Consider the following 25,006-nt stretch of genomic DNA (forward strand, 5'->3'; position numbering starts at 1 on the left):
CGTCTGTGTGGGCGGATCTGTCAGCCGCGACGTCGCAGAAATAGGAACCGTTTCTAAATTAGAAACTTCGCGTGTCAACGTCGCGTCTGGTTAGGACAAAAACTCTGATTAACATGGAAAAGATACCTTTTATCGCGTGTCGCGGCGTCGCGTCGCGTGTAGTTAGGACACGGTGTTAGTGTAACACCGTGTCCTAACTACACGCGACGCGATAAAATTCCAGCGACAGCAAGTGTGTCTGTCCACACTAGACGCGACGCGACTGTGAGACGGCACACGTCAATCAAAAAATCACAGCCATTCAGAACAGCGTGTGGGCGGAGTCTCTCTGTGAAAGCGCACTGCTGGCCCGCACTCGCATTGGAAATGGGTAAGGACATAATCAAATCAAGAAATAACATTATTAAAAATCAAAACATTAACAGAATATACTTATTGACTAATTTTGTTATGAAGTACAGTTGTATGTTTGCATAGAATTCAGTTTGAACGCTATATTATATGTTTTTAAAATCTGAGGTAAATTATCCATTATCGCTTGTGGCACAGTGACCTATTTTTAACTAAAAATAAATAATGTGTACTCATAACCAGTGTAATTTCTTCATATGACAATCAGTTTATTCAATGAGATCTCTGTGTGGGCGGATCTGTCAGCCGCGACGTCGCAGAAATAGGAACCGTTTCTAAATTAGAAACTTCGCGTGTCGCCGTCGCGTCTGGTTAGGACAAAAACTCTGATTAACATGGAAAAGATACCTTTTATCGCGTGTCGCGGCGTCGCGTCGCGTGTAGTTAGGACACGGTGTTACAATGTGTTCAGTAGTACATAAACAGTGCAATCCATGCTGTTGTTTACTTCCGAGTGCCTCCATAATGGCCGCGCATCCGGGTTACCGCCCACAACGTGACGTCGGTGAAAACCCTGGTGAAAACCCTAAACTAGCCGACAGAAAGTTATTAAAGACATCGTTAAAATAATCCAAGCGACTACCGAGGCTCAACCATAAATTTATCAAGCGACGAGAATACCATTGAAAACTATTTAAAATATATTGTGTATAAAACAGACCCAAGGGAATAGCAATCAATGTAAGTGGGGAACGAAAATCGGTGCTTTTGAAAGAGCCATGCCTTTGAACAGCAAATGTAATGGCCCAGGAAAATATTCACAAGATCTGTTGCATCATAAAACACCAGGCAGCCGACGGTCTCTAACAGTCAGACTCAAGCTGTTGTTGTGACAGATTTCATCAAATCTGCTATAATGTTCCTGTTTGTACTCATCATTTATGCTAATCAGACCCATTGCTATGGCACATACAGATTTGAATATTGTTGTTGTTATGTTCTTTGACAACATTTAATCTGTATTCCAGATTCTGACTGTCATATAACAATCAATGCAACATTGCACAAGAATGTTGTTGTTAAAAGGAATTTACTTTGATAAAGAAAGTTGAACACCTCTTTTGGATCAAATAAATAAATACTGTAAGTGTTATGGAAATACAGCATATGCTGCATCTGTTGGTCATATAAAAGGCCCCTAAAATACCTGATTTCTCTCTGACAATTTGCCAAGCCACCTCAGAGAACTGTTACTGTAAACTGAGACAACGATGAGCATCAACGCCCCAAAACAGGGAATTAACAACAACAACAACAGAAGCCATTTTAAGAATCGCCAAGAATAGTATTGAGCTAAAATATGAATGCATATGTTTAATTTGGTCGTGATACTATGAGATCTGATTAAGCGCAATTTACAGGAAGCAGAGATGATATTATTTGTTATCTTTTATATAGAAATAAAAGGGGGATTTGCTTCAATAATAGAAGAGGAAGAAATGTATCTGATCCCCAAAAGGTCAGTGATTACTGGAGTGATAAATGGAGGGAGCGAACAAGAGCCACTATGAGCAAATTGCCTAAAAATGGGCTCTGGCAGTCTTGACCTTTGTGTGATTGTGTAATTGCTTTGAGAGCTTTATATCATGCTGAATGTAACATACAAACAGCTTCAGCTTACCAGAATATAATTTGGTAATATAATAATTCATGATATGATTTTCCCTATGAGTCCAAGGTACAAAGATACAATATTGTAAGATTAAGAGTCACAGGGTTCCTGTGTAGCGCCAGTGAGATGCTCATTAATCTCTCAAAACATGTCCTCATCATATCTCACCCATATATATATAAATATGTAAATATATATATAAATTCACTTCATTGATTCATCTGCATTCAAGTTAACGGTTCACTCAGCCCTCATCAATAATGAAAGTCTCCACAACACACTGAACATTATTAGTCAGCATAACACTTCAATCACCACCAGTTATTACATATTTAAAGCCCACTGTGGTCTCCATAAGATGGGGGTTACGACCATAACACAAGGCTATATAAGAACTTCACTATATGACCATTACATTTTATGAGCATCTTTATTGTTTAAAATACAATATACAATCCCCTAAAGTTAATCAGAATACATCTCACACACCGTCATCATATCATGTAACAGTTGAGAAGTCTCACACAGAAAGTTTGTTAAGTTCATTAACAATCACAGCTAAACAGGAAGTTATTATTAACATCATCATCACCTGCAGGAATGAAAATTAACAGCACAGTTGCATATATACTTACTAATGGCTCAGTTTGGAGTGGAAAGTCTAAAGGTAATGATACACAAAAAAAATTCAAAAGCATGTGTTACAATCACTTTGAGTGAGTATTAGTGTTGTTTGTGGGCAAAAAATTAGAAATTGTGTTTTAGAAAAGTGATTTAGAAACCCATATTCCAAAGATACTGAATGAAGAACACCTTAATGATGTTTATATCACAGGAATTACGCAAGATTTTAATGAGGAAACGATAGTGACTGGATTGTTAACACTATGCCAATGTAATGAACACTTGCTGCATTAGGCCAGTGTAGAAGACCTTCAACAGTTTTCCACTCCTTCTTTTACACCATTTTCCAAGGCACAAAATGACAGAACGGAGGCCTCTAGTGGCAGATATGGAGGATAACAATGCATCTTTCAGTATTTAATGCAACATGAAAATGAAGAAACGGGAAAAAAAAGAAGAGAATTCAAACAATCTGACATGTGCAAGACTTTTCCAGTCGTGTCCACGGCCCGTGGGCTATTTCTCATAGAGATCAAGTGGGTAATGCTCTTTATACTGCTGGACGTGCCGCCACATGGCCTCTTTCTGCTTGACTATTTCAGGAGTCATCTCATCGTAGACGTCAGTGAACATCAGGTCGGGGTGGGGTTTCAGACGTCTCTCGGCTTTTTCGAAGGCCACCATGACGAGTTTGCGGGACTGCTTCCTCCAGGCGCGCTCCTCGTCCTCGTCCCACCAGCCGCGGGCCGTCATGTAGTGTCGTAGGCGAGAGATGGGGTGGTCCTGCTTGTCCCAGTAGTTCACCTCGTCCACGGAGCGGTACGCAGAACTGTCGTCACTGGTGCTGTGATGACCGATCCTGCAGGGGAAGAGGAAATCAAAAGCTTCGCTCATTTCACAACACTAGGGATGCTCTGATATTATATTTCAGTAAAAAAATGAAAGATTATACAGGTGAAACTCGAACATTTTTAATATCGTTAATTTATTTCAGTAATTTAACTTAAAAGGTGAAACTAATATATTATATAGACTCATTACATGCAGAGTGAGATATTTCAAGCCTTTATTTGTTATAATTTTGATGATTATGGCTAACAGCTTATGAAAACCTTTTCACAATATTCTAATTTTGAATTTGGGGTTTTCATAAGATGTAAGCCATAATCATCACAACTATAACAAATAAAGTCTTGAAATATCTCACTTTGCATGTAATGAGTCTATATAATATATTAGTTTCACCTTTTAAGTTGAATTACTGAAATAAATGAACTTTTGCACCATATTCTAATTTTTCGAGTTTCACCTGTATAAGGTAACTAACTAAATGGGTTAAGGTTATGTTTATTGGTGGGTTCAGGGTTAATATCCAGTTTTTGTAATTGCTATAATAAGTGCATAGTTTGTACATGCGGAACAGGATTGTAAAATAAAGTCCTGCAGTTATTACCACAGTTTAACCAAGAATATACCGAAACCACAACTTACAACTCATAACTCTTCTGTAATAAACAAATGCTTAAGAGTCTATGATTGGATCATTATTGCAGTGATTATTATGTTTCTAGCATGTTTGGGAACAGTTCTTCTAACCCTAACTCATGGAGTGTATAGCTTTTCATTTCTGAAACCACCATGTAGGAAGACACAAGGACTGTGTTACACTAAAAGGATTCGCAAGCGTGCAGAACTTGCGCTGAACAAAAACTTTGCAGTTTTTAGCGGATTCTGACTAACTTAAACACTTCTGATTGGCCATTGCGCTCACGTGCTCAACAGATTCATCTGTGATTGGCTACAAAACTCAATGCTGCAAAAACGCATTGAATGAATGAATGAATGAGGCATTTATATAGCGTTCATATGTACTACTGTACACCCAAAGCACTTTACAATCATGCCGGGGTCTCTCCTCAACCACCACCAGTGTATTGTAAATAGTGTATTGTAACATTGTAAACAGAAACCTTGACGCTCTTCACACACACACACGTGAGTGTTTTAAAGCAGTCCGCTATCAGCTGCTAATGGTAATGCAGAACGGCAGTATCATCACATTAAATCTTTGGCGGCGGGCAACATATTTCCAATGCAGAAAAATCCCTGATAACAGACCGCTCACCCTGGGATCTGTCTCTCGTAACACACTTGACTTGTGCTCTTACAGTATACCAAACAATCATCAGGAAGATGAACACTATGACATAGTACAGTACTATTAAGGCGAGACACTACAGGTGAATAGGGTACAATTTAAAAATAATAGATATCACCATGACACTTCCTCAGTTGATTACTTACACAAGTTCATAAAAAAAATGTATTACAAGTTTTTGAAATTTGTATGTTTAATTATGCAAATTAGGTATTATCTCATTAAATATGCACACTTTTGCATATATTTTCGGTAGATAGATCTGAACATATGATAAAGCCAGGTGCAAAATTCTTTTTTCATTTTGATTACACACAAGATGAAAAAAGATGTTCAGAGGGATTTCAGGATATATGCTTTCATTACCTAGGAAATCAAAATATACTGTCCATAGCCTTAAAAAATCGATTTTCGCCATATTTTTGGGATTAAAATGTCCCATAAATCAGGCCAGGAATGATTTATTAACAAATCCCTCTGAACATATCTTCAGAATACTGCTAAGTGTATAACTGGAAAATTTGGTGTACATAGGTGCTACATAGGCTGAGATGTTTCTACTGGAGGATGACAAAAAACCCATTTTGAGAAAAAGGTATTTAAAGATTTGTAATGTAAAAAATCATACTTTTTTAGTAGAAACAACTATTTACTGACACAATATCTTATCAAATAATTAGCAACAACAATACAAACCACCTAAATCACATCAAAACTTATAAACAGCATTTATGGCCTTCAACTGAGCAGAAAAACAGTCAAAAACACACATCTAAGTGTCAGAGCGCGTCACGTGATGCATCTGAACCAATCACGTTGTCAGAAATTGACATCAGCCAATGAGATTTCGCTTTTAGGGTTAAATGCCCATTTTACTTTCACGATTGGTTGCTGATTAAAAAGAAATGACCATATTTGGACCCGACAACATTGTACAGCAGAGAGAGAGCTTTTCAGACATGTGCGTGATTAAAGGAAGAACACAGAGATCGCGGAGCAGCGCGTTGATTTAGAACGCCAACTTTTGTTGAATTTCGGAGAAATCTATAGACGCAAATAGACAAAGTGTAGTAAAATAAAGACCTAAATGTGTATTTTGGACTTCTTTTCACCACAAGTCTGAAAGAAGACATGTTATTGAAGACAAATAGCCTAAAATCTAAAAAAAACCCCGATGTTTTTGCCTGCCGTGTCTCGCCTTAATTAGGACTAGGGCTGTCACTTTACGTTCGAAAATCGATTGCACAATCGATTGGACCAACCAACCCAAGATTCGAAAATGAAAATAAGGAATCGATTTTAAAGGCCTTTTTTTTCTTTTCTTTTTTAGGTGGACAGATCAATACAATACACAGAACATGTAGATGTTGGAAAATAACATTGTCTTTCTCATTGTGCACGAAACTTCACGCCAATAAATCATCAGAAATATTGCTGACTTGTGCGCATCTCAAGCGCCCTCTTTACGCTCGTCCTAATGCCTGTTAGTTGTCCGTGGATTTGCCTATATTTGGTTGGAAAATGGAAACGTCTTTAGACATGGAAAATCGATTTTACAATCGATTCAATAAACACTTATGTCTCAAAAATCGAACAGGATTTTTTCACAAAAGTGACAGCCCTAATTAGGACTGGGCAAAAAAAATATATATCTCGAAAAAGCTGTTGTAAGAAACTTGCATCAAACCTGACACACGTTGCTCCCCCAAGCAATAGGCTTGTTCTCTCCTACATATTTTATGCTGCTTCGTATAAGCCTACATTGCAAAATATTGTGTTGACAAATAGGTTCACAGTGCATCTCATAGTGTTTTCTGCTGAGTTTGCCTCTCTACATACAGTAAAAATAGACCCAGCCCCTAATGGCACCGACGTGTTCTCCTCCAGGTCTGCACTGTGCCACATCGGCTGTTTATAGCTAATAGAAAATCCTGTTGCTGATATTCAGCTGATTCATGTGGATAAACTCTACCTGTAAGTCATGGCTTCAATGAGGAAGGGCTGGTTTTCAGCCACCGCTCTGCGTCGCGCCTCCTTAGTGGCGTTGTACACTGCAAACACATCATTTCCATCGACACGGATCGACATCAGTCCATATCCTGGACCTCGGGCAGCTTTGGACGAAAATTGAGAAAAAGAAAAAATTAGGCCAATGCAGAGATTCACATGGGAGTCAGTGGCGAACACAGTTACTTACCAATACCATCGCCTCTATACTGCTCATTGGTCGGTGTGGAGATAGCATAGCCGTTATTACGGCAGAAGAATATGAGAGGACACTCGAGAGTGGTGGAGAAATTAAATCCAGCGTGTGCGTCTCCCTCGCTGGCCGCCCCCTCTCCGAAGTAACAGATCACCACACGGTTTGTGTTCTCCCGCTTCACTGCGTACGCCGCCCCGGCCGCTGGTACAGACACAGATCATAACTCTTATTCAGATTTACACTACTGTTCAAAGACATTCATACTTTTATGCAGCAAAGACGCATTATTTGAGCTTAATTGAGCAAAAATGAGAGTAAAGTAAAGAGCAATGGCTGAATGTTAAATGATTCATTAACAATTGTTTATTAAAATAGGAAACCGTTGAATTGTAATATTATATCACTGGTTTTATTGTTTGACAGTGTTACTCTACCGGTGGGTCACAAGATGGTTTTGAGTGGTTCGCGGGGTGCGTAGTCAAAGAAACAACAAACAACGTAATTCTAAATAATTTTCAGATACGAGACTTTTATTTTGAAAGATGTGCATAAAAGCTGTTGACTCTTCTGTCAGACGCAGTTTACTAAAAGTAAAGAGTAAACAAGTTTTAGTATCTGCTGTCAGATGAGATGTTGTCAAGCTATGTCCGTGTCATTATTTTAAAGGTCCCATATTGTACAACTTTCTTAAGTTTTATTTTTGATTTTGATGTCCTTAAGAATCTATATTTGCGGTATAAGTACCAAAAAAACATCTCAATATATTTTTACTGCTCCTTTCTCAGGAGCTCTGCTAAGAATAGGTTGATGTTGGCCTGTCTACTTAATATTCATGGGCCTCTCTTCTGATTGGCCTGTTTTCTGAGTGACCCACCATTAGTGGGGGTGGTGACTGAGTAGTTCTGACATCACATTTATACAGAAGTCACAACGGTTTGTGAACAGGCACAGCTACTTTATGCAGACAACCGTCTGTGGATCGACTGTTTTGAAACTTATATGGTAGTTTCATAGCCACTAGACCTCTGCTATCATGAAAAAAGCCAGGTTTTGACAATATGGGACCTTTAAAGTTTTATTCACAACTGGTTACAAAATAAAAAGCCTCTCACCTCCGGAAAACAAACTTTCCTGTCCTGTCAGGAATTGTATTGTGCTCAATGTGGAGGTGCGCGCTGTTATATCACTTCACTATATATAAAGAGCAAATTAAATTACGTCACAGTTACGTCGTATGTTGGCTGAGACGGATTTGCATGATGTTCTATCCGTTCATCAGGATCAGTGTCCATGTTTTATTAATAGTTCATGATGTTGTGTATCCCAAAATGCCACTTTATTTTCACTTTGTGCTGTTTTCTATAAAATATATATACGGTAGTGACCTTATACTGTACAGTCATCAGTATTAGTGATATTCTTACAATTTATGTGTATGTGACGTTAAGTGGGACGGTACATTTTTGTGTCAACCATTTTTGAGAAATAAATCAGCTTTGTTCAAACTCCTAAACCTATGGGTCGTGCCATAATGACCATGGGAACCTGTGGGTCTCACAGCCAAACCAGTTGAGAACCACTGACATTAGAGACTTATTTCTCAAAAACACAAAAATTAGACCCCAATCTTTTGAACAGTAGTGTATATAAATACTCTTGATGTTCCGCGTAACAGACATGCTCACTTCTTACCTTGGGGGATCTGAGTTGCAAGTGGAGAGGAGATGGTGACAAAGTTAAGGTCTTTGCTGCCATAGTGAACTGGCATTTGTCGGCCCTTGCCAAGGTCATCTGCGTTTGCGTAGCACTGTGCCATAAACATATCCAGAGGGAAGCCTCTGTACATCAGCACACCTACAGACATTCAGAACAAATACTTTTACATTTAATCAAATATTACTACCGGTTCATACTAAAAGTGTGTTAAATATAATAAATAAATTATTATGTTGAGTCAAATATTAACACAAAATGTATTACTCAGTGTTGGGGAACGCTACTTTTAAAAGTAATGCATTACAATATTGAGTCACTTCCTAAGTAACTAGTTGTGTTACTTAGTTAATTTTTGTGGAAAGTAATGCATTGTAACTTTTGTGTGACTGTTTCTCTTCTGCGCTGGGCTTGCTTGTTTGTTTTCAATAACAAATAAGTTATATTCATGCTAATTCACTTCTGTACAGTAGAGGACGCAGCTCAAACTAACCTTTCAGCTGTTCTGGAAGAAGAAGAAAGCTTAACACTCTTACTTCAGCATAGACAGTGCAATACAGTCGATGCTTTTCTTTTTTCTATATGTCTTTTGTTGTCCACTCTTGTTGTTATTGTTTGTTTTAACATGATGTGATCACTGTTCTTGTCCTTGTCTCTCTGTACATAGTTTGTATATAGTGTATTTGTATGTATGTATTAATTTGTGTGTAACACCAACCTGCCAGGGGGTCTGCAGATGGAAATTAGCCAAAGGCTATAATCTGACATATTTACATTTGTGAAAATGTTCATTATTATGTATTGTCCCTTTTTGTTTTTCAAAAAACACGTAAAAAAAACACGTAAATAGACATCATTGGTATAAAGTGAGATTATGCTGTCTTCGCGTGCAATCGAAAATCCCTACTTCCCTACTTCTTAAGTTGTGATTACCAGCTCGACGCATTCAAGAGTTTTGTTGTCGAAATCATGGAGGACACCAGGTTTATTATTGCCTATTTATTGGGGAAATCTTATTAAAGTCAAAATTATATTAATTTACAACCATTAACCGCGCAATCTAGATAAGCTGACAATTCTGTTCATTTCTGTCAAATACAGGCGATTTTCACTGTTTATAAAACATAAAATATGCTTCAAATGATTATTTATATATGTAAAATGCACTATTTTAACAACAAGCAATGAATTGTTCACATTCAGTCTAAATCTACAATAAGAATAATGTTCACACAACGCCTCTGCACTCCTGATTTCTCTCAGCATGAAGACAGGAACTTGCCGTACTTGTTTAAAAAAGTAACTCAGATATTTTGTTTAGTAATGCATTACTTTACTTGAAAAAATATAAATAACGCTGATTACATAACTCATAAATAATATTTTTTAAGTGCAAGTCACTACTGTATCTCCAGCTTGTAAACACTCACCAGCTTCTCTGTATTGTCCGAAGACCAAATCAGCCGGGTCAAGAGCTGCCGCGCTCCCAATGTGTGTGCCCTCCTCCCCGTAATTGGTCATGTAGAATGAGATACGGCCCTTCAACACACACATGCGTACCAAATTTAAGCATTATAAACTGTCAGATGTCATTTAATGATGGAGTCAGGAGTCATGACACTAAAATCCACTGCATGGCTCACCTGCCTCTGAGACTCGTAAAGAATACGATCCATTGTGTTGAGTAATGTCATCTTCTGATAGAAATTCAAAACCGTCTCTTTTGGAAGCTGAAACAAGTAATGCGGTGAAGTATTTATTAATATTTATTCATTTCCACACATTATGCCTGCAACAGAATGTGTGATTTCAGCAATCCTATGAGAATCTTACAAATCACACTGTACGACATGATCTAATAAACTTGGATGGGTACGACATGCATGTAGACTGGACGATGATGACACCGATTGAATCATAGGCTACGACGCTAGTTATTATAGAAGAATAAACCGTCATCAGCATGAGCTAGTGGTGAACAAATAGAGCAAGAAGAATCACACTTTGGCAATTGTGTTTTTTATGTGTGAAAAGTGAAAGAGGAGAATATGGATGCGATCGTGGCTCGGGAAAAGAGGACAACTTGGCTTTTTCCATCCTGCAAATGGAGCTTGAGAAAAGTAGTTTTAAGTTTTCAAGTCTCGTTGATCAATAATCATCCATTCCATAATTTTATATTTGTATATTTTATATGTCAACTGTATGTTTTGTCTACGTGTAGCACCTTTGACCAAAGCAAATTCCTCGTATGTGTAAAACACTACTTGGCAATAAAGTTACTTCTGATTCTGATACGCCATTTCATGTTGCATTTTGATTGGCTAGTCAGTAGACGAGGTCATAGCAGCAAACACACTGTGAGATGATCATGTGAATCTCTGACGCTCTCAGAAAATGTTCGCAGGCTTTCTTTGGTCACAAGATCGTGACAACAGCCGTATTTGAAGCTCTCTGGACGTAGGACCAGCGTTTAGGAGTCACGACCTCAGACATCACCACGATTGGCCATCTTTTGTCTGAGACAGTCCAAAATCACACAATGTGTAAACAGAATAAACGAGTCCACACCTGAGGATCCTCTGATGGATTGATGATCTGGCCCTGTCTGTCCATCACTCTATAGACAGGGATTCCTGAGATCACATTGGGCTGGATGAACTCCAGATGATCTATAAACTCTGCCGAGGCTCCTGGAAACTGAGGCTTCTCCGCTGACGTGTCAAACGTCTGCTGGCCAAGAGCTCTCTGAAGACAGACAATCAGGGAGTAAAACACTGAAGTATCAGAGCGTCTATGCATTATGATGAGATCTGATCACATATTTTAACAATCAGACAAAAACTGCTGCAAAAATCTCTGCTCACAAGGCTTTTAACAGCCAGTTATAACCTAGAGATATGATCTTTCATTTTCTCTTTGTTTTGGTTTAAAGGTGATAGGGGTCATCATTTGATGTTGATACAGCTTTAAAAACTTAAAGAGAGAAAATACAGTTTGTAAGCTCTAAAATATATAAACAAGTAAATAAATACAGAATAAGATTTTTTTTAAAATCTCGTGCTTGCTGTAAAGCATTGTATATATAAATTTGCATTATTTATTTTAAAATAATTTTATTGTTGTTATTGTAATTGTTTATTTTTTTAGTCATTTCTTCTGTATAATGCTTTAAACTCAATATTGTAAGTAAATAAAATAATGCCAATAAAATGTAAATAAAAGTACTTCAATTAAACATGGCTGCTGGGATTAGCTTTGTGTTTTCGTACACGTACACGCGCGCGCGCACACACACACACACACACACACACACACACACCCCTCAACCAGCCAATCGGCTCTCAGTTTAAATCTACAGCCTTGTGAAGGTTAAGGAGTCTATTACCCACAATAACACACACAGATCTGAACAATAGTTATAATATTTTAAAAAGATATATATACTTTAAGATGACTATTACATGATGAGACCGCAATTATATTTGGTTTTTAGGTCAGCTGAGGAATACCTATACATTCGCATTAACATTAGTCTAAAACTTAAACACTTTAAGCCTAAAGTTATTTATATTCTATATATTTATATTAAGGTGCTTTGTTGTGCCATACAATCCAAATAACGCCAAATGTTTTGAGGCTCGCGCAGCTACACAGGGTTCATACATCTGTTGGGCAACTTCTGTTGTTGAGAAAAGTCCGTCCGCTGAGTAACTTATATGCAACATTCAAACACTTTAAACTTACACCGACGCGGAATGACCTTTGCTGGAGAAGCGTTGTTCCCCTTAATGCTGTGTTTTGACGGATTGCACGAAGTCCAAAGCCGTATAATTTCTTAACACTCCTGACAGCCGCCATCTTTACGTCAAGTGTGTGACGTCGAGTCTTTTCACTCCTCTAATGAAAATCGCATCCAGCGCGCCCCCTGCTGGACAATGTCATGCAATACCGTTTTTTGCGTTTCTATCAGGGAAATGTATCCATTTATTTGCACGATACATTTTATCGAGGATAAATTCCCTATTAAAACTAAAATTAGTTGCAGAAACATTTTTATTAATCCGGTCTAGTTTCTGGCATCGTGGTCATTACAATACGTTTACCACGAGATGGCGACCGTGCGCGATGTCGTCATCATGGTGCGCGCAAAACAATGACGTATGAGTGCGACGAGCGGATTGTGCGTGCAGGACCATGATGGAGTTAGATCAAAGTTGTTCAGTTTTAAGGGAATATGGAAGTGAGCAGAGTTTGTTATCAAGACCTGACGGCTCTTCTACTTTTGTTCAAGGTATTTACATCAGTTTTGTAACTGATTTGTCTCTTTATTCAGAGCTACTGGTTGCCTGTCAAGCCAAAGAATGTCCAGCAGTCGGTTTGGTTTGATTCATTCATTCATATCTGTATCGTTTTGGATTTGTAAATGTATTTTCAGGGGATACTAGTATCCTGGCTGGAGTTTATGGACCAGCTGAGGTTAAAGTCAGCAAGGAAATCTATGATCGTGCAACTGTAGAGGTTCTCATCCAGCCCAAAATGGGGCTTCCAAGTATGTCATTTCGCTTAAAATATTGTGTGTGTGTGTGTGTGTGTGTGTGTGTGTGTGTGTGTGTGTGTGTGTGTGTGTGTGTGTGTGTGTGTGTGTGTGTGTGAGCAGCATGTATGTGTTTGTTTGTTTGTATGTATGCATGTGTGTCAAATACTTACATTTGTGACTAAATATTTATGATGTAGTTTCCTAATTGTATTCCATATCAGACAATAAGTGCAGCCATTCCAAAATGATATAACTGTAGGAACTCTAGACAATATCCAAACACATAAATTATTATTATTATAAGTAAATGGGGGGACATTTTGTTTATTATTCGAGAAGCCATTTCACTCAGCCAGCTATATGTCACACAATAGCGATTTAAAAAACTATCAACACTTCCACTTTATGCAGACTTTAAAAAATACTTTCTTATGGAAAACACTATTTATAAAGGTGTTGTTAAAAAATAGTTTGAACATTTTTGGAAATGTAATAATTGTTTAGACTTTAATTTCATTACTCACAATCATGCTAATGTTAGTGTTTAATGATAAATGGCTTTTATTTCAGTAATTACTTTATTCAAACACCCCTGCATTACCTGTTCTCACCGTTAGGTGTCAGTCTGATACACACTGAGTTTCCCCATCACATCTCCTCATGTTGTGTTCTGTTAGGTGTCAGTCTGATACACACACACACATCTCCTCATGTTGTGTTCTGTTAGGTGTCAGTCTGATACACACTCACATCTCCTCATGTTGTGTTCTGTTAGGTGTCAGTCTGATACACACACACACATCTCCTCATGTTGTGTTCTGTTAGGTGTCAGTCTGATACACACACACATCTCCTCATGTTGTGTTCTGTTAGGTGTCAGTCTGATACACACTCACATCTCCTCATGTTGTGTTCTGTTAGGTGTCAGTCTGATACACACTCACATCTCCTCATGTTGTGTTCTGTTAGGTGTCAGTCTGATACACACTCACATCTCCTCATGTTGTGTTCTGTTAGGTGTCAGTCTGATACACACTCACATCTCCTCATGTTGTGTTCTGTTAGGTGTCAGTCTGATACACACACACACATCTCCTCATGTTGTGTTCTGTTAGGTGTCAGTCTGATACACACTCACATCTCCTCATGTTGTGTTCTGTTAGGTGTCAGTCTGATACACACTCACATCTCCTCATGTTGTGTTCTGTTAGGTGTCAGTCTGATACACACACATCTCCTCATGTTGTGTTCTGTTAGGTGTCAGTCTGATACACACTCACATCTCCTCATGTTGTGTTCTGTTAGGTGTCAGTCTGATACACACTCACATCTCCTCATGTTGTGTTCTGTTAGGTGTCAGTCTGATACACACACATCTCCTCATGTTGTGTTCTGTTAGGTGTCAGTCTGATACACACTCACATCTCCTCATGTTGTGTTCTGTTAGGTGTCAGTCTGATACACACTCACATCTCCTCATGTTGTGTTCTGTTAGGTGTCAGTCTGATACACACTCACATCTCCTCATGTTGTGTTCTGTTAGGTGTCAGTCTGATACACACTCACATCTCCTCATGTTGTGTTCTGTTAGGTGTCCGAGAGCGCGCGCGAGAGCAGTGTGTGCGCGAGACCTGTGAGGCGGCTCTTCAGTTGACGCTTCATCCTCGCTCTTCTCTCACAGTCATCCTGCAGGTCGTCCACGATGATGGCTCTGTATCCTGAACACCAGCTGAACTTGCTCTAATACATGTTAGAATAAAATGTAGACTGCACTAAAGCATAGAAATACCATAATATGTTTGGATGGATGTAGGAAACATGCTAAAAACAATACTACAGCCAGTTATACTACTTCAGGTTCATCAAAACATCTGTGTACTTTTTGCCGAGTACTGTGAATTCGGACATACTTTTGTCACATACGGTTTTTCACCTACTATGTAGTCTAGTAGGGTAGTGTGTGATGTTATGGCGCTTTTCCATTACCAGTACCAGCTCAGCTCGTCTCGGCTCGTCTCGTGTTTCGCTCCGTTTTCCATTGCAGATAGTACCTCCACAATAGTACCTGGTCGTCATAGCGACGCGACACACACCCGCTACCCACACACACAGGACAATGGAGGAAATCGAGTGTATGCTGTTTTACATAATATTAGTAATGGGTATATCACGCAATCTCTGGCAAAACTATTTAAAAATGCCGGGGTTATTCAGGATACTCCGTCTGGTGCAATGATGACGCAGTGAATAGTGACGATTCTCTCTGACCAATCAGCAGTCTGCCGTGTGTCATGTTTTAGTATCGCCTCAGCTCGCTCAGAACCTCGCTGAAGGTGATACGAAAAAAAGTACCTGGAAGCAGGTACCGGTACAACTTTTACACAGTGGAAAACCAAACAAAGGCGAGTCGAGGCGAGCTGGTACTGTGTAGTGGAAAAGCGCCATTAGATGCAGCCAATTACTTTGAATTTGGACTGCAGGACCCAGTTCACCCACTAGCTGTCAATATTACATACTGCACCTTTAATATTATATGACCATTTTTAGTTACTGTTGTAGAGAGCCGTTTGTTTTTAATGCTTACTGGTCATTTCATTCAGTCATTCAAGAATCTGTTGAACATGTTATATTTTGTATAATTTGGTAAAAGCTGGCTTTGGGGTCAGTAGGATTTTGTTTTAAAGAAATTAATACTTTTATTCAGTAAAGATGCATCAAATTCATGAAATGTGACGGCAAAGACATTTATAATGTTACAAAAGATGTTCTTTTGAACTTTCTATTCATCAAAGAATCCTGAAAAAAAGTATAATGGTAAATATTAAGCAGCACGACTGTTTATCATTGATCATAATCAGAAATGTTTCTTAAGCAGCAAATTATCATATGACACTGATTTCTGAAGGGTCATGTGACACTGGAGTAATGATGCTGAAAATCCAGCTTTGATCAATAGGAATAAATTACATTAAAATGGAAAAGTTATTTTAAATTGTAATATTACTGTATTTTTGATCAAATAAATGCAGCCTTGGGGAGCATTAAAAAAATCAGACTTGAGCGGAAGTGCACATTAATGTCATTCACACCGTGTCCCATCCTTATCTGCGTGTCAGCTGCTGGCGTGCTGCCTGAACGCTGCCTGTATGGCTCTGATGGACGCAGGGCTTCCCATGAGCCTCCTGTTCTGTGGCGTGACCTGCGCTATTAGCAGAGAGGGCCAGATCATCACAGACCCCTCGGCTGCGCAGGAGAAGGTACACCGCACCGCACCGCCGACACAAGCCATGCCGCACAAGTTCAGCTCTTGATCCGGGTCTCCTCGTGTTTTCTTTTCCAGGAGAGTCGAGCGCTGTTAACATTTGCTATTGATAGCGTTGAGCGCAGTGTTCTGATGTCATCAACTTCAGGCTCTTTTTCAGTCCACGAGGTGAGCTCGGATGCAGCATGTGATTCATTGCTCTGTTTGTGCTGATGATACATGGGTACTTGTACACTGTGTGTGTGTGTGTGTGTGTGTTTCATAACCTGCTCAAATGTTCTACAAGGCAATGACATGAATGTGTTTTCTTCCCACACAGCTGCAGCAGTGCATCGCAGTCAGTCAAAAGGCTTCGGAACAAATCTTCCAGTTTTATAGAGATTCTGTCAAACGACGATACTCAAAAATACAATAAAACATAATTGTTAGGATTTTTACTTTGAGTTTGCATTGTCGTTTCTTCACTTATTTTCACTAAATATGATATAATAAACTGTTCTATGTACAGGGCTGCCCACTAATAGTCAACTAAACATTAGTCAATGAGAAGAGGCTTATTATAATATCTTAGGAAAGATATTTTAAAGAATATTGGTAATCAAACATTTAACGGTAGCCGTTGACATTTCTATAGTAGGAAAAAAATTGTGGAAGTCAATGGCTCCCGTCAGGTTCCCAACATTCTTCAAAATATCTTTTTTTTTGTTCAACAGAGAACTTTTGAACAGGCTAAACGTGTCCAAATATTTCTTTTTTACATATTTAAAAAAATATATTATTTAGTACTGCCCTTCAGAAGCAACAGAAGATACTTACATGTTTCCCAGAAGACAAATTATCTAATATTACTTTGATCTTCATAAAGGAATTTTGAAGGAAGAGCGTTGGGCAGTTTAACTGCTCAGGACAGACAAGCGAAACCAACAAACAAAACATACACATACACTTTTGAACGTGGTCATTTTTATAAATTCAGCTATTTTTTTTGTCTTGTGGACTATATGTAAACATCTCTTATGTAAAATATCTTATTCAGGACAGTACTAAATAAAAAATAACATGCATTTTGTATGATCCTTCTTATTTTTTAAAAAAGTATTACAATTTTCAGATTCTGCAAGGGGTTCACAAACTTTCAAGCATCACTCTATGTATGTATATGTGTCTATATATATATATATATATATATATTTATTTTACAGTGAATTATATTGTACTAAAACTGGATGATTTTCTGACTCTGTTATCATTGCATATGCATAATATACAAGCGTGTTATTATGACCCAGCCACATGCTTTCACCCATAAAGCTTTACAGATCAATTTGTTGAATCCAAGATGCTATTTTTATCATTTCAAGCTTGTTTTTTCTAACTCATACCATATTAATTTGCATAATTTCTCTTTGGTGCCATAATGAAAAACAGGGTTTTTATGAATAGCTAATTATAAAATATATATGTATATAAAGAGGTGGTCTGTAAATAGCCAAATTGCTACCCAGCTGTTGTGGTTTCTGTTCTTAAATAGCTGGATGTAAAATAAAAAATAAATCATATTAAGTAAAATAGACCATAATGCTGCTTTATTGTGTAACTCAAAACACGTTTGAACTTAAAATAGCACTTTAAGCCTTGGGAAGCGTAGCTTTTAAAAAATGAAAGAGTGATCGAGGCTTTCATTAGACTATAAGCTGGGTCAGTGAGAAAATTATTACACAGTATATTAATATGCGTTATCATCAATGCACTGTTCACCGCAGTTGTTTGATGTTTCGTTTAGTTTCTCTAGAGATGTGTATTGTAATGAGTGTCATTAAAACATGTAGGCACTTTCCACAACAACTGTGCAATCACAAACATTCACAGGCAAATCCAAATGAAATTTTCAATCAAGTGCATTTATTTGTTCATTACAGGTACCAGCGAAATATACAGACACATACACACGAGATGAATGTAGAGGAGGAGTACAATAATGGCTTGTGTTGCTCGCAGATGTCTCTGGTGTGGATGATAACTGCTCTCCTCCTCTCGATGGGGCAGCTTGTTGTAAAAGTAGTACATCATTTCCTACCATGATATGACCTAATTTCTGACTGCGGGGAGCTTGAAGGACACATGCCAAGGCCGTTTATGCTGACTGCTGTTTTGTGGCTTTAATCTTTTGGAGCAGGACACATTTCAATCTTTAATGCCTGGTACACATTGTACGGTTTTGGACTGTCCCGGACATAAGATGACCAATCGTGGCGATTTCTGTGGCCGTGGCTCCTGAACGCTGGTCCTACGTCACACAACATGAAATGGTGTGTTGATCAACGCGACATGGCGCTAAAACTTACTTTCCTCGCTCCATTTGCAAGATTGAAAAGCCAAGTTGTCCTCTTTTCCCTCGCCATGACCCATCCATATTCTTTTCTTTTACTTCCTCCTCTTTATTTCAGCGCACTTAAAAAACACAATTGCCAAAGTGTGATTTTTCTCGCTCTATAGAGGGTTTTCACCGACGTCACGTTGTGGGCGGTAACCCGGATGTAAACAACAGCATGGATTGCACTGTTTATGTACTACTGAACACATTGTTACACTAATAAACCACGGGAAAAACACGTGGAAGCTGCAAAATCATATAGAGGAGGAGTTAGTAAGCAGGAAAGAGCGTGAAATTTTGACAAACTAAAGTTAATATGTGGTATTATTAACACCCGAATGAGCTAGCTTCTCTAAGTTAGCCCTTACTGCAAATCCGTTTCAAGCTAACTAACGTTACATCCATATGTGGTTTGAAATCCTATTCAAATCGCATATCAGGACATCAGCTTCAGTCTGAATTAACGCTCTGATCGGATTTTGCGTGGTATGTGACTTTCTCACGCCACGTAAAATGTAAACGTCAGACGTTGTTATAGGGAACATGCTGAAAGTCGCTGCCGGAACAAGGCTGTGTTGTTGCAAAGTGCCGGATGAGCAGAAAATTATTATTTTTTGAAAAAGCTGTACATCCCAGCCTCCTACAGTTCTGCCGCAGGCTCAAGACGCAGTAGTCCAGCGCGGCGGCTACACATTTCCATGTTGTAAAATTTAAATAAGACAATATCTCTATTGCAAATGCCAACCCCTCCATCAACGCAAATGCAAACCCCTCCATCAGCGCAACATCATTGCCAAAGAGCTGCATGGACACACAAATCGGATCTGAACAGTTGCGATACACAGTGTGGACATCATTTTAGATACAAAGATAATCGGTGTGATTGTAGCCATAGTTAATTACGTCAACATTTTAGCCATAGTCAACGCTTTATTTACACACGTGGCTGATGCTGTAACGTTACTCTCTCAACCATTAACGCCTTCTTTCATCAGTTTATTGCACTCTTCTCTTTAACTTTTGACAGTCTATAGAACTCGAAATGTTTTCCCCCGGTGCGACCGATTAGTACAGACCAAAACTCGACCATTTTTCAGCAGCAATAATCAGCCAAATTTGCGAGTCCGTTCAGTTCAGTGGCATTGTTTACGTTCAGTGCCTCCAAAATGGCCGACTTCCGGATTGATGACGTGTAGTGAAAACCCTCTATTTGTTTACCACTAGCTCATGCTGATGACGGTTTATTCTTCTATAATAACTAGCGTCGTAGCCTACGATTCAATCGGTGTCATCATCGTACAGTCTAGTCGTACCCAAGTTTATTAGATCCATGTCATAAAGTGTGATTTGTAATGATCTTATAGGATTGCTGAAATCGTACAGTCTGTAGCAGGCATTAGTGTTGCTTTCAGATAATATCATGCATTTGACATTTAATGTTGATTTTCTCTATGATGTACACAACCGTTCAAAAGTTTGGGGTTGATTTTGTTACAAAAAAAAAACACGTTCTCACCCCAGACTTTTTAAACGATAGTGTATTTCTGGCATTTATATATTGTCAAGTTTAGGGAATCTATGGGTGCATTTGTAGACGGATACTAAATCAGTCTGGATAGATCTATTGTGTGGATTATGTTAACAGTTCACCAGTCAAATTAATAACTAGGGTTACAAACATAAATATCCTGCTGAAAATGGGAGTGCCATTAACTGTGTATGAATGCAGGTGGATTTGAAAGTATGAGAAATGTGATGTAAAGTGTTTTATACGACTTAGACGAAGCGTTGTTTGGCACTGCTTATCACTTGCCTTTCGGGTTATCAAGGTGAAATGTAGACCCCACAAAAGAGATTGAAGTATTAGTTGAGTGCTACAACAAAATAAAGAGTGCCCATGCAGACTTACTGTGGTAGAAATGTCCCCAACTCCAGTTTTGAGCTTCCTATATCCCAGAATCCCCTTTTAACCAAGTGGATTTCCTGACCTCAAGTGCATGCCTTCAATCGCACGAATGCAGCTTCAAGTTAATGACTGGCAAATAGCCTTTAGTTCACATCTACAAAACATACATGTTATATGCTTAGCTCAGTATGAATATAAATCATTTAAAGATGTTTTCATACCTGCAAACTCGTCGCCTTAGGGGGAAACTCTTCATATGAACGTGTCTCTGACTGTCTTCACAAAATACTTTTCTTTTTGTGCGACCTTCGTATAATACTTACTACACTGATGTTAATTCACCTTATTGTTAATGTAAGAGCCATTTGTAGTTTGAATCTAACCTACAGTTATCTTTAGCTGTACAAAAACAATCTGTTATGCTAATGCATTACTAAGCAATTCATTACTGTAATTTAATTAATTTCCCTAGTAAAGTTACGGATTACTCTTAATTGTTCTGTAAGAGTTATTTTATGTAACCATCTCCCTTTAAATACTTTGTTCATCTGGCCGAGGTTAATATGGGATTTAAAAAGTAATTAGTAATAAGTAATCCAATTTGTTTTAGAGAGATTAATTAGTACAGTAATCTGATTACACTGTGGAAGATGTAACTAATAGGTAGTAATTCATTACTTTTTAACTACTTACCCAACACTGGTTATGCCGCTTGACTTTGCAAACTGGCTTTTTAAAAATAATTGTATATATTAAAATATTTAAAATATTACTGTAATTTATTATTGTAATCATGAACACATTGGTCTGTAGCGCAACTAGTTTTACCGTTTGAATTTGCATTTTCATACAGCCAGTCTGCTTTTTTTGTTCAGGCCAATTATGTATAAAAGTTTAAATATTTGCTTTTATGGTTATTTCACAGTTTAGGTTGTTACCGTAGACATTAGCGTTGTTTCAAACAACTTTGCTATCAAAACAACACGTATTTTTATTCTATTTTGATAATTTTATGCAATGATTTCAACGGCTTATTCCTGATTTGTTCCCTTGCTTGCCGGTCCAGAGTTTGCAGTTATGGTTTAGCTGAATCATAGATGTCTCCATATGGTTATGTTGTTAGGTCTACATTTATCAAGCTATGATTATTCCTATGGAGAACAGTCTTCAGAAACGTTTCAATGTCATTTTCTTCTCGTCGCACCAGCGTAAACACAGTGGTGTTTATAAGCGCAGCTCTGCAGTGTGTACAGTGCTAACCGCTGTATTTCTGCTTTTCCACAAGCGCTACCTACAGTCAGAGACTGACTTTGCATTTTCATTTAGCCATTCTGCCATTTTTGTTCAGACCAATTGTATAGAAAACACATGATTGTTTAGAAATGAGTGATTCATCACCTTTTTCACCGGTCCAGAGTTTGCAGGTATGGTTTAGCTGAGTCATATGAAGTGTCTCCATGCAGTTTTGTTGGTAGCTGGACAAATGGAGAGTCTTTTATCAAGCTATGAATAGAGTCCTGCAGGAGAAGCGTCTCATAACAGCATGACTCAGTGGAATCTGCAGTATATATGTGTGTATTTACCCCGTCGCATTTGAACTTTTGCGTCCTCATATTTGCAGAATCTGTCTGAACTTGAACTTGTTTTCTATCTAGCAATTTCCAACTGAGTTCTAAAGTCATTTACTGTGTTGTTTTCACAGTTTGGAGAGTGGTTCAATTACCATCTTTAGAGCTCAGATAGAAAATGACCCAGTTTTCTCGAGTCATGTCGTGTCTCAGAGGGCAAGTCCTGCTGTTTCACAGCCGAATCCGCTGTGATCTCTTGATCTCGCTGTCCTTGTCGAGTTCCCTTTCTAACAAACCCTTAGGCCTCAGTCCCTCCCTCCCCTGCCAACGTATACACAAGTGTCAAGACAGAGTCTCTCTTTCAGGTTTCTCTCCGCTAAATCTACCCTCTCTCCAAATATAGCGACTTGATTTTTTTCCTAATCTAATGAACACTGTTACGATCTGAATCATCTCCTTGTTCGATGAGCTTCAGACTCTAATATGACCACGGTGAAGTTGCAGGAAGGTGCCGTCTCTGCTGAACGCATGTACTTATTACAGATGTGGATGAATGCAGGTATGTAAAGAGCAGCGGTTTGTGTGATGAGGAATCGGGGAGGTGTGTTTCTGGAAGATTCGAGAGAGGATAGTCTTTACGGTGGTTTCCCGGACAGATAGGAGATCAGGGCAGCGATGGCACAGACGTAAGTGATGATCCCGAAGACGATGGAAAGGACGGAGAGCCACAGAGCCTGCCGAGATGCTGCGCTGGCACCTTGGAAATCTCCTTGTGCGGAAGCTTTGTTTGTCTGGAGTGGAGAAGATAAACAGCAGCGTTAAAAGGGTCATGAACTGGCTTTTTCAATTTTTTATTATATTGTTGTCTGAGGTCAACTTATGACGTTCGTTTGGTTTTTACATTCAAAAACATCTAAATGAATAAGTAATAGGCTATTTTCTACCCTGGTTTTGAGCCTAGCTCCTGAAACGCTCGTTTTTTATAGAGAGCCTAAGTCCCGCCCCTCCGCTTCCGGCTCATGGGACCTTATTTCGGAAAAAATATGTATGGTAGTCAATGGCGAGAGACAACTTATCTTTTTATTCCGTCTGAACTGTGCCCTGAATTACACATATGATGTTTGTCAATTTAAAAGATAATTATGAAAGTCAAGAAAGTCGCAGTTTGTCATAAAACAGAAGAGTAACGTTTAGTTTTATGTGAAAATCACTCAATGAACTTCATCTCTCGTCTCGCACTATACGTCACCGTTGCTTGTGCAGTCTGGTACAACACACTCCGGCATCACGGCGTAACGCTACGATTATAACGCAAGACTATAGAAAACATGACAGACGTTAGCTTCAGTAAAGTTAGCTTCAGTACAGTTAGCTTCAGTAAAGTTAGCTTCAGTAAAGTTAGCTTCAGTAAAGTTAGCTTCAGTAAAGTTAGCTTCAGTAAAGTCAGCTTCAGTAAAGTTAGCTTCAGTAAAGTTAGCTTCAGTAAAGTTAGCTTCAGTAAAGTCAGCTTCAGTAAAATTAGCTTCAGTAAAGTTAGCTTCAGTACAGTTAGCTTCAGTAAAGTTAGCTTCAGTAAAGTTAGCTTCAGTACAGTTAGCTTCAGTAAAGTCAGCTTCAGTAAAGTTAGCTTTAGTAAAGTTAGCTTCAGTAAAGTTAGCTTCAGTAAAGTTAGCTTCAGTAAAGTCAGCTTCAGTAAAATTAGCTTCAGTAAAGTTAGCTTCAGTACAGTTAGCTTCAGTAAAGTTAGCTTCAGTAAAGTTAGCTTCAGTACAGTTAGCTTCAGTAAAGTCAGCTTCAGTAAAATTAGCTTCAGTAAAGTTAGCTTCAGTAAAGTCAGCTTCAGTAAAGTTAGCTTCAGTAAAGTTATCTTCAGTAAAGTTAGCTTCAGTAAAGTTAGCTTCAGTAAAGTTAGCTTCAGTAAAGTCAGCTTCAGTAAAGTTAGCTTCAGTAAAGTTAGCTTCAGTAAAGTTAGCTTCATTCATTGAGAGAAAAGGTATGACGTCACATGTGCGCCTTTTGGGTTTGTAGTCTTTGTAATTACGTATTTTCACAGTCTTACACCTCAACAGTTTTACATCAAACTGCGACTTTCTTGACTTTAAAATGTATCTTTTGAATTGACAAACATCATATGTGTAATTCAGGGCACAATTCAAACGAGATCAAAATATTAGTTGTCTCTCGCCATTGACTACCATACAATATTTTTCCGAAATAAGGTCCCATGGTATAAGGTCCACCGGAAGGGGAGGGACTTAGGCTCTCTATGGGCGTGCCTCATTGAAGACTTGGAAGTAAACGCCCACTGCTATGATTGGATAACAGTTTTGCATATTATAATGAGTTTCATGTAATGTGTGAATCGGTGGGCGGGGCTAAACAGGCGGTGTTGAAGTAGGCGTCGATCTTCTTCTGCGGAGGCGGGGTTTGATATAGAGGTCTTCAGGTGAACCCGTTGACCCGTTGACCCGGGACCCGTACGGGTTCGGGTCTATATTTTAAATGATCAGCCGGGTCCGGGTCGGGTCGAATCTATTACTTCGGGTCCCGGGTCTGTTTAACATTGTGTGTAATACCCGTGCGAGTCATCAAATCTCAAAAATGCGTCTTGTCACACTCATATTTAATATATTTTAAA

General features: G+C 38.6%; 3 protein-coding genes across 3 annotated transcripts in view; 1 reads left to right on the forward strand and 2 right to left on the reverse strand.

Moving 5' to 3' along the window:
- Positions 1-2,246: 2,246 nt before the first annotated feature.
- bckdha (branched chain keto acid dehydrogenase E1 subunit alpha) lies at positions 2,247-12,630 on the reverse strand. Its single transcript, XM_079621034.1, has 8 exons — positions 12,466-12,630; positions 11,290-11,466; positions 10,365-10,451; positions 10,152-10,260; positions 8,701-8,862; positions 7,003-7,209; positions 6,778-6,919; positions 2,247-3,506 (listed from the first exon to the last, which is right to left on the reverse strand). The coding sequence occupies exons 1-8, from the start codon at positions 12,577-12,579 to the stop codon at positions 3,164-3,166; spliced, it is 1,341 nt and encodes a 446-aa protein (XP_079477160.1). The 5' UTR covers positions 12,580-12,630; the 3' UTR covers positions 2,247-3,163.
- Positions 12,631-12,881: 251 nt separating this feature from the next.
- exosc5 (exosome component 5) lies at positions 12,882-17,067 on the forward strand (the record flags this gene model as incomplete). Its single annotated transcript, XM_079621381.1, is given in 7 exon segments — positions 12,882-12,908; positions 12,910-13,012; positions 13,157-13,270; positions 14,850-14,971; positions 16,375-16,515; positions 16,599-16,688; positions 16,840-17,067. Coding segments are annotated over 7 exon segments (693 nt in total). The 3' UTR covers positions 16,936-17,067.
- Positions 17,068-18,401: 1,334 nt separating this feature from the next.
- The window catches only part of tmem91 (transmembrane protein 91), a 56,684-nt gene continuing 50,079 nt past the window's right edge, over positions 18,402-25,006 (reverse strand). The window contains exons 8-9 of the mRNA XM_079621603.1: positions 20,360-23,159; positions 18,402-18,956 (exon numbers count right to left, since the gene is read on the reverse strand). Coding sequence (XP_079477729.1) covers positions 23,004-23,159 — 156 coding nt within the window. The 3' untranslated portion in view covers positions 18,402-18,956; positions 20,360-23,003. The remainder of the gene's footprint in view (positions 18,957-20,359; positions 23,160-25,006) is intronic.

This window comes from Phoxinus phoxinus, assembly GCF_949152265.1.
Source record: "Phoxinus phoxinus genome assembly, chromosome: 8".
In the NCBI taxonomy this organism is placed as follows: Eukaryota; Metazoa; Chordata; class Actinopteri; order Cypriniformes; family Leuciscidae; genus Phoxinus; species Phoxinus phoxinus.

What these genes read in the sequence shown, in the direction of transcription:
- bckdha (XM_079621034.1), bottom strand. Translation starts at nt 12,579, where the DNA reads ATGGCGGCTGTCAGGAGTGTTAAGAAATTATACGGCTTTGGACTTCGT. An exon ending in AAAGGTCATTCCGCGTCGGT is followed by an intron (nt 11,467 to 12,465) that starts GTAAGTTTAAAG and finishes GTCTGTCTTCAG; the next exon opens with AGAGCTCTTGGCCAGCAGAC. An exon ending in CGGACAATACAGAGAAGCTG is followed by an intron (nt 8,863 to 10,151) that starts GTGAGTGTTTAC and finishes GAATGTCTGTAG; the next exon opens with GTGTGCTGATGTACAGAGGC.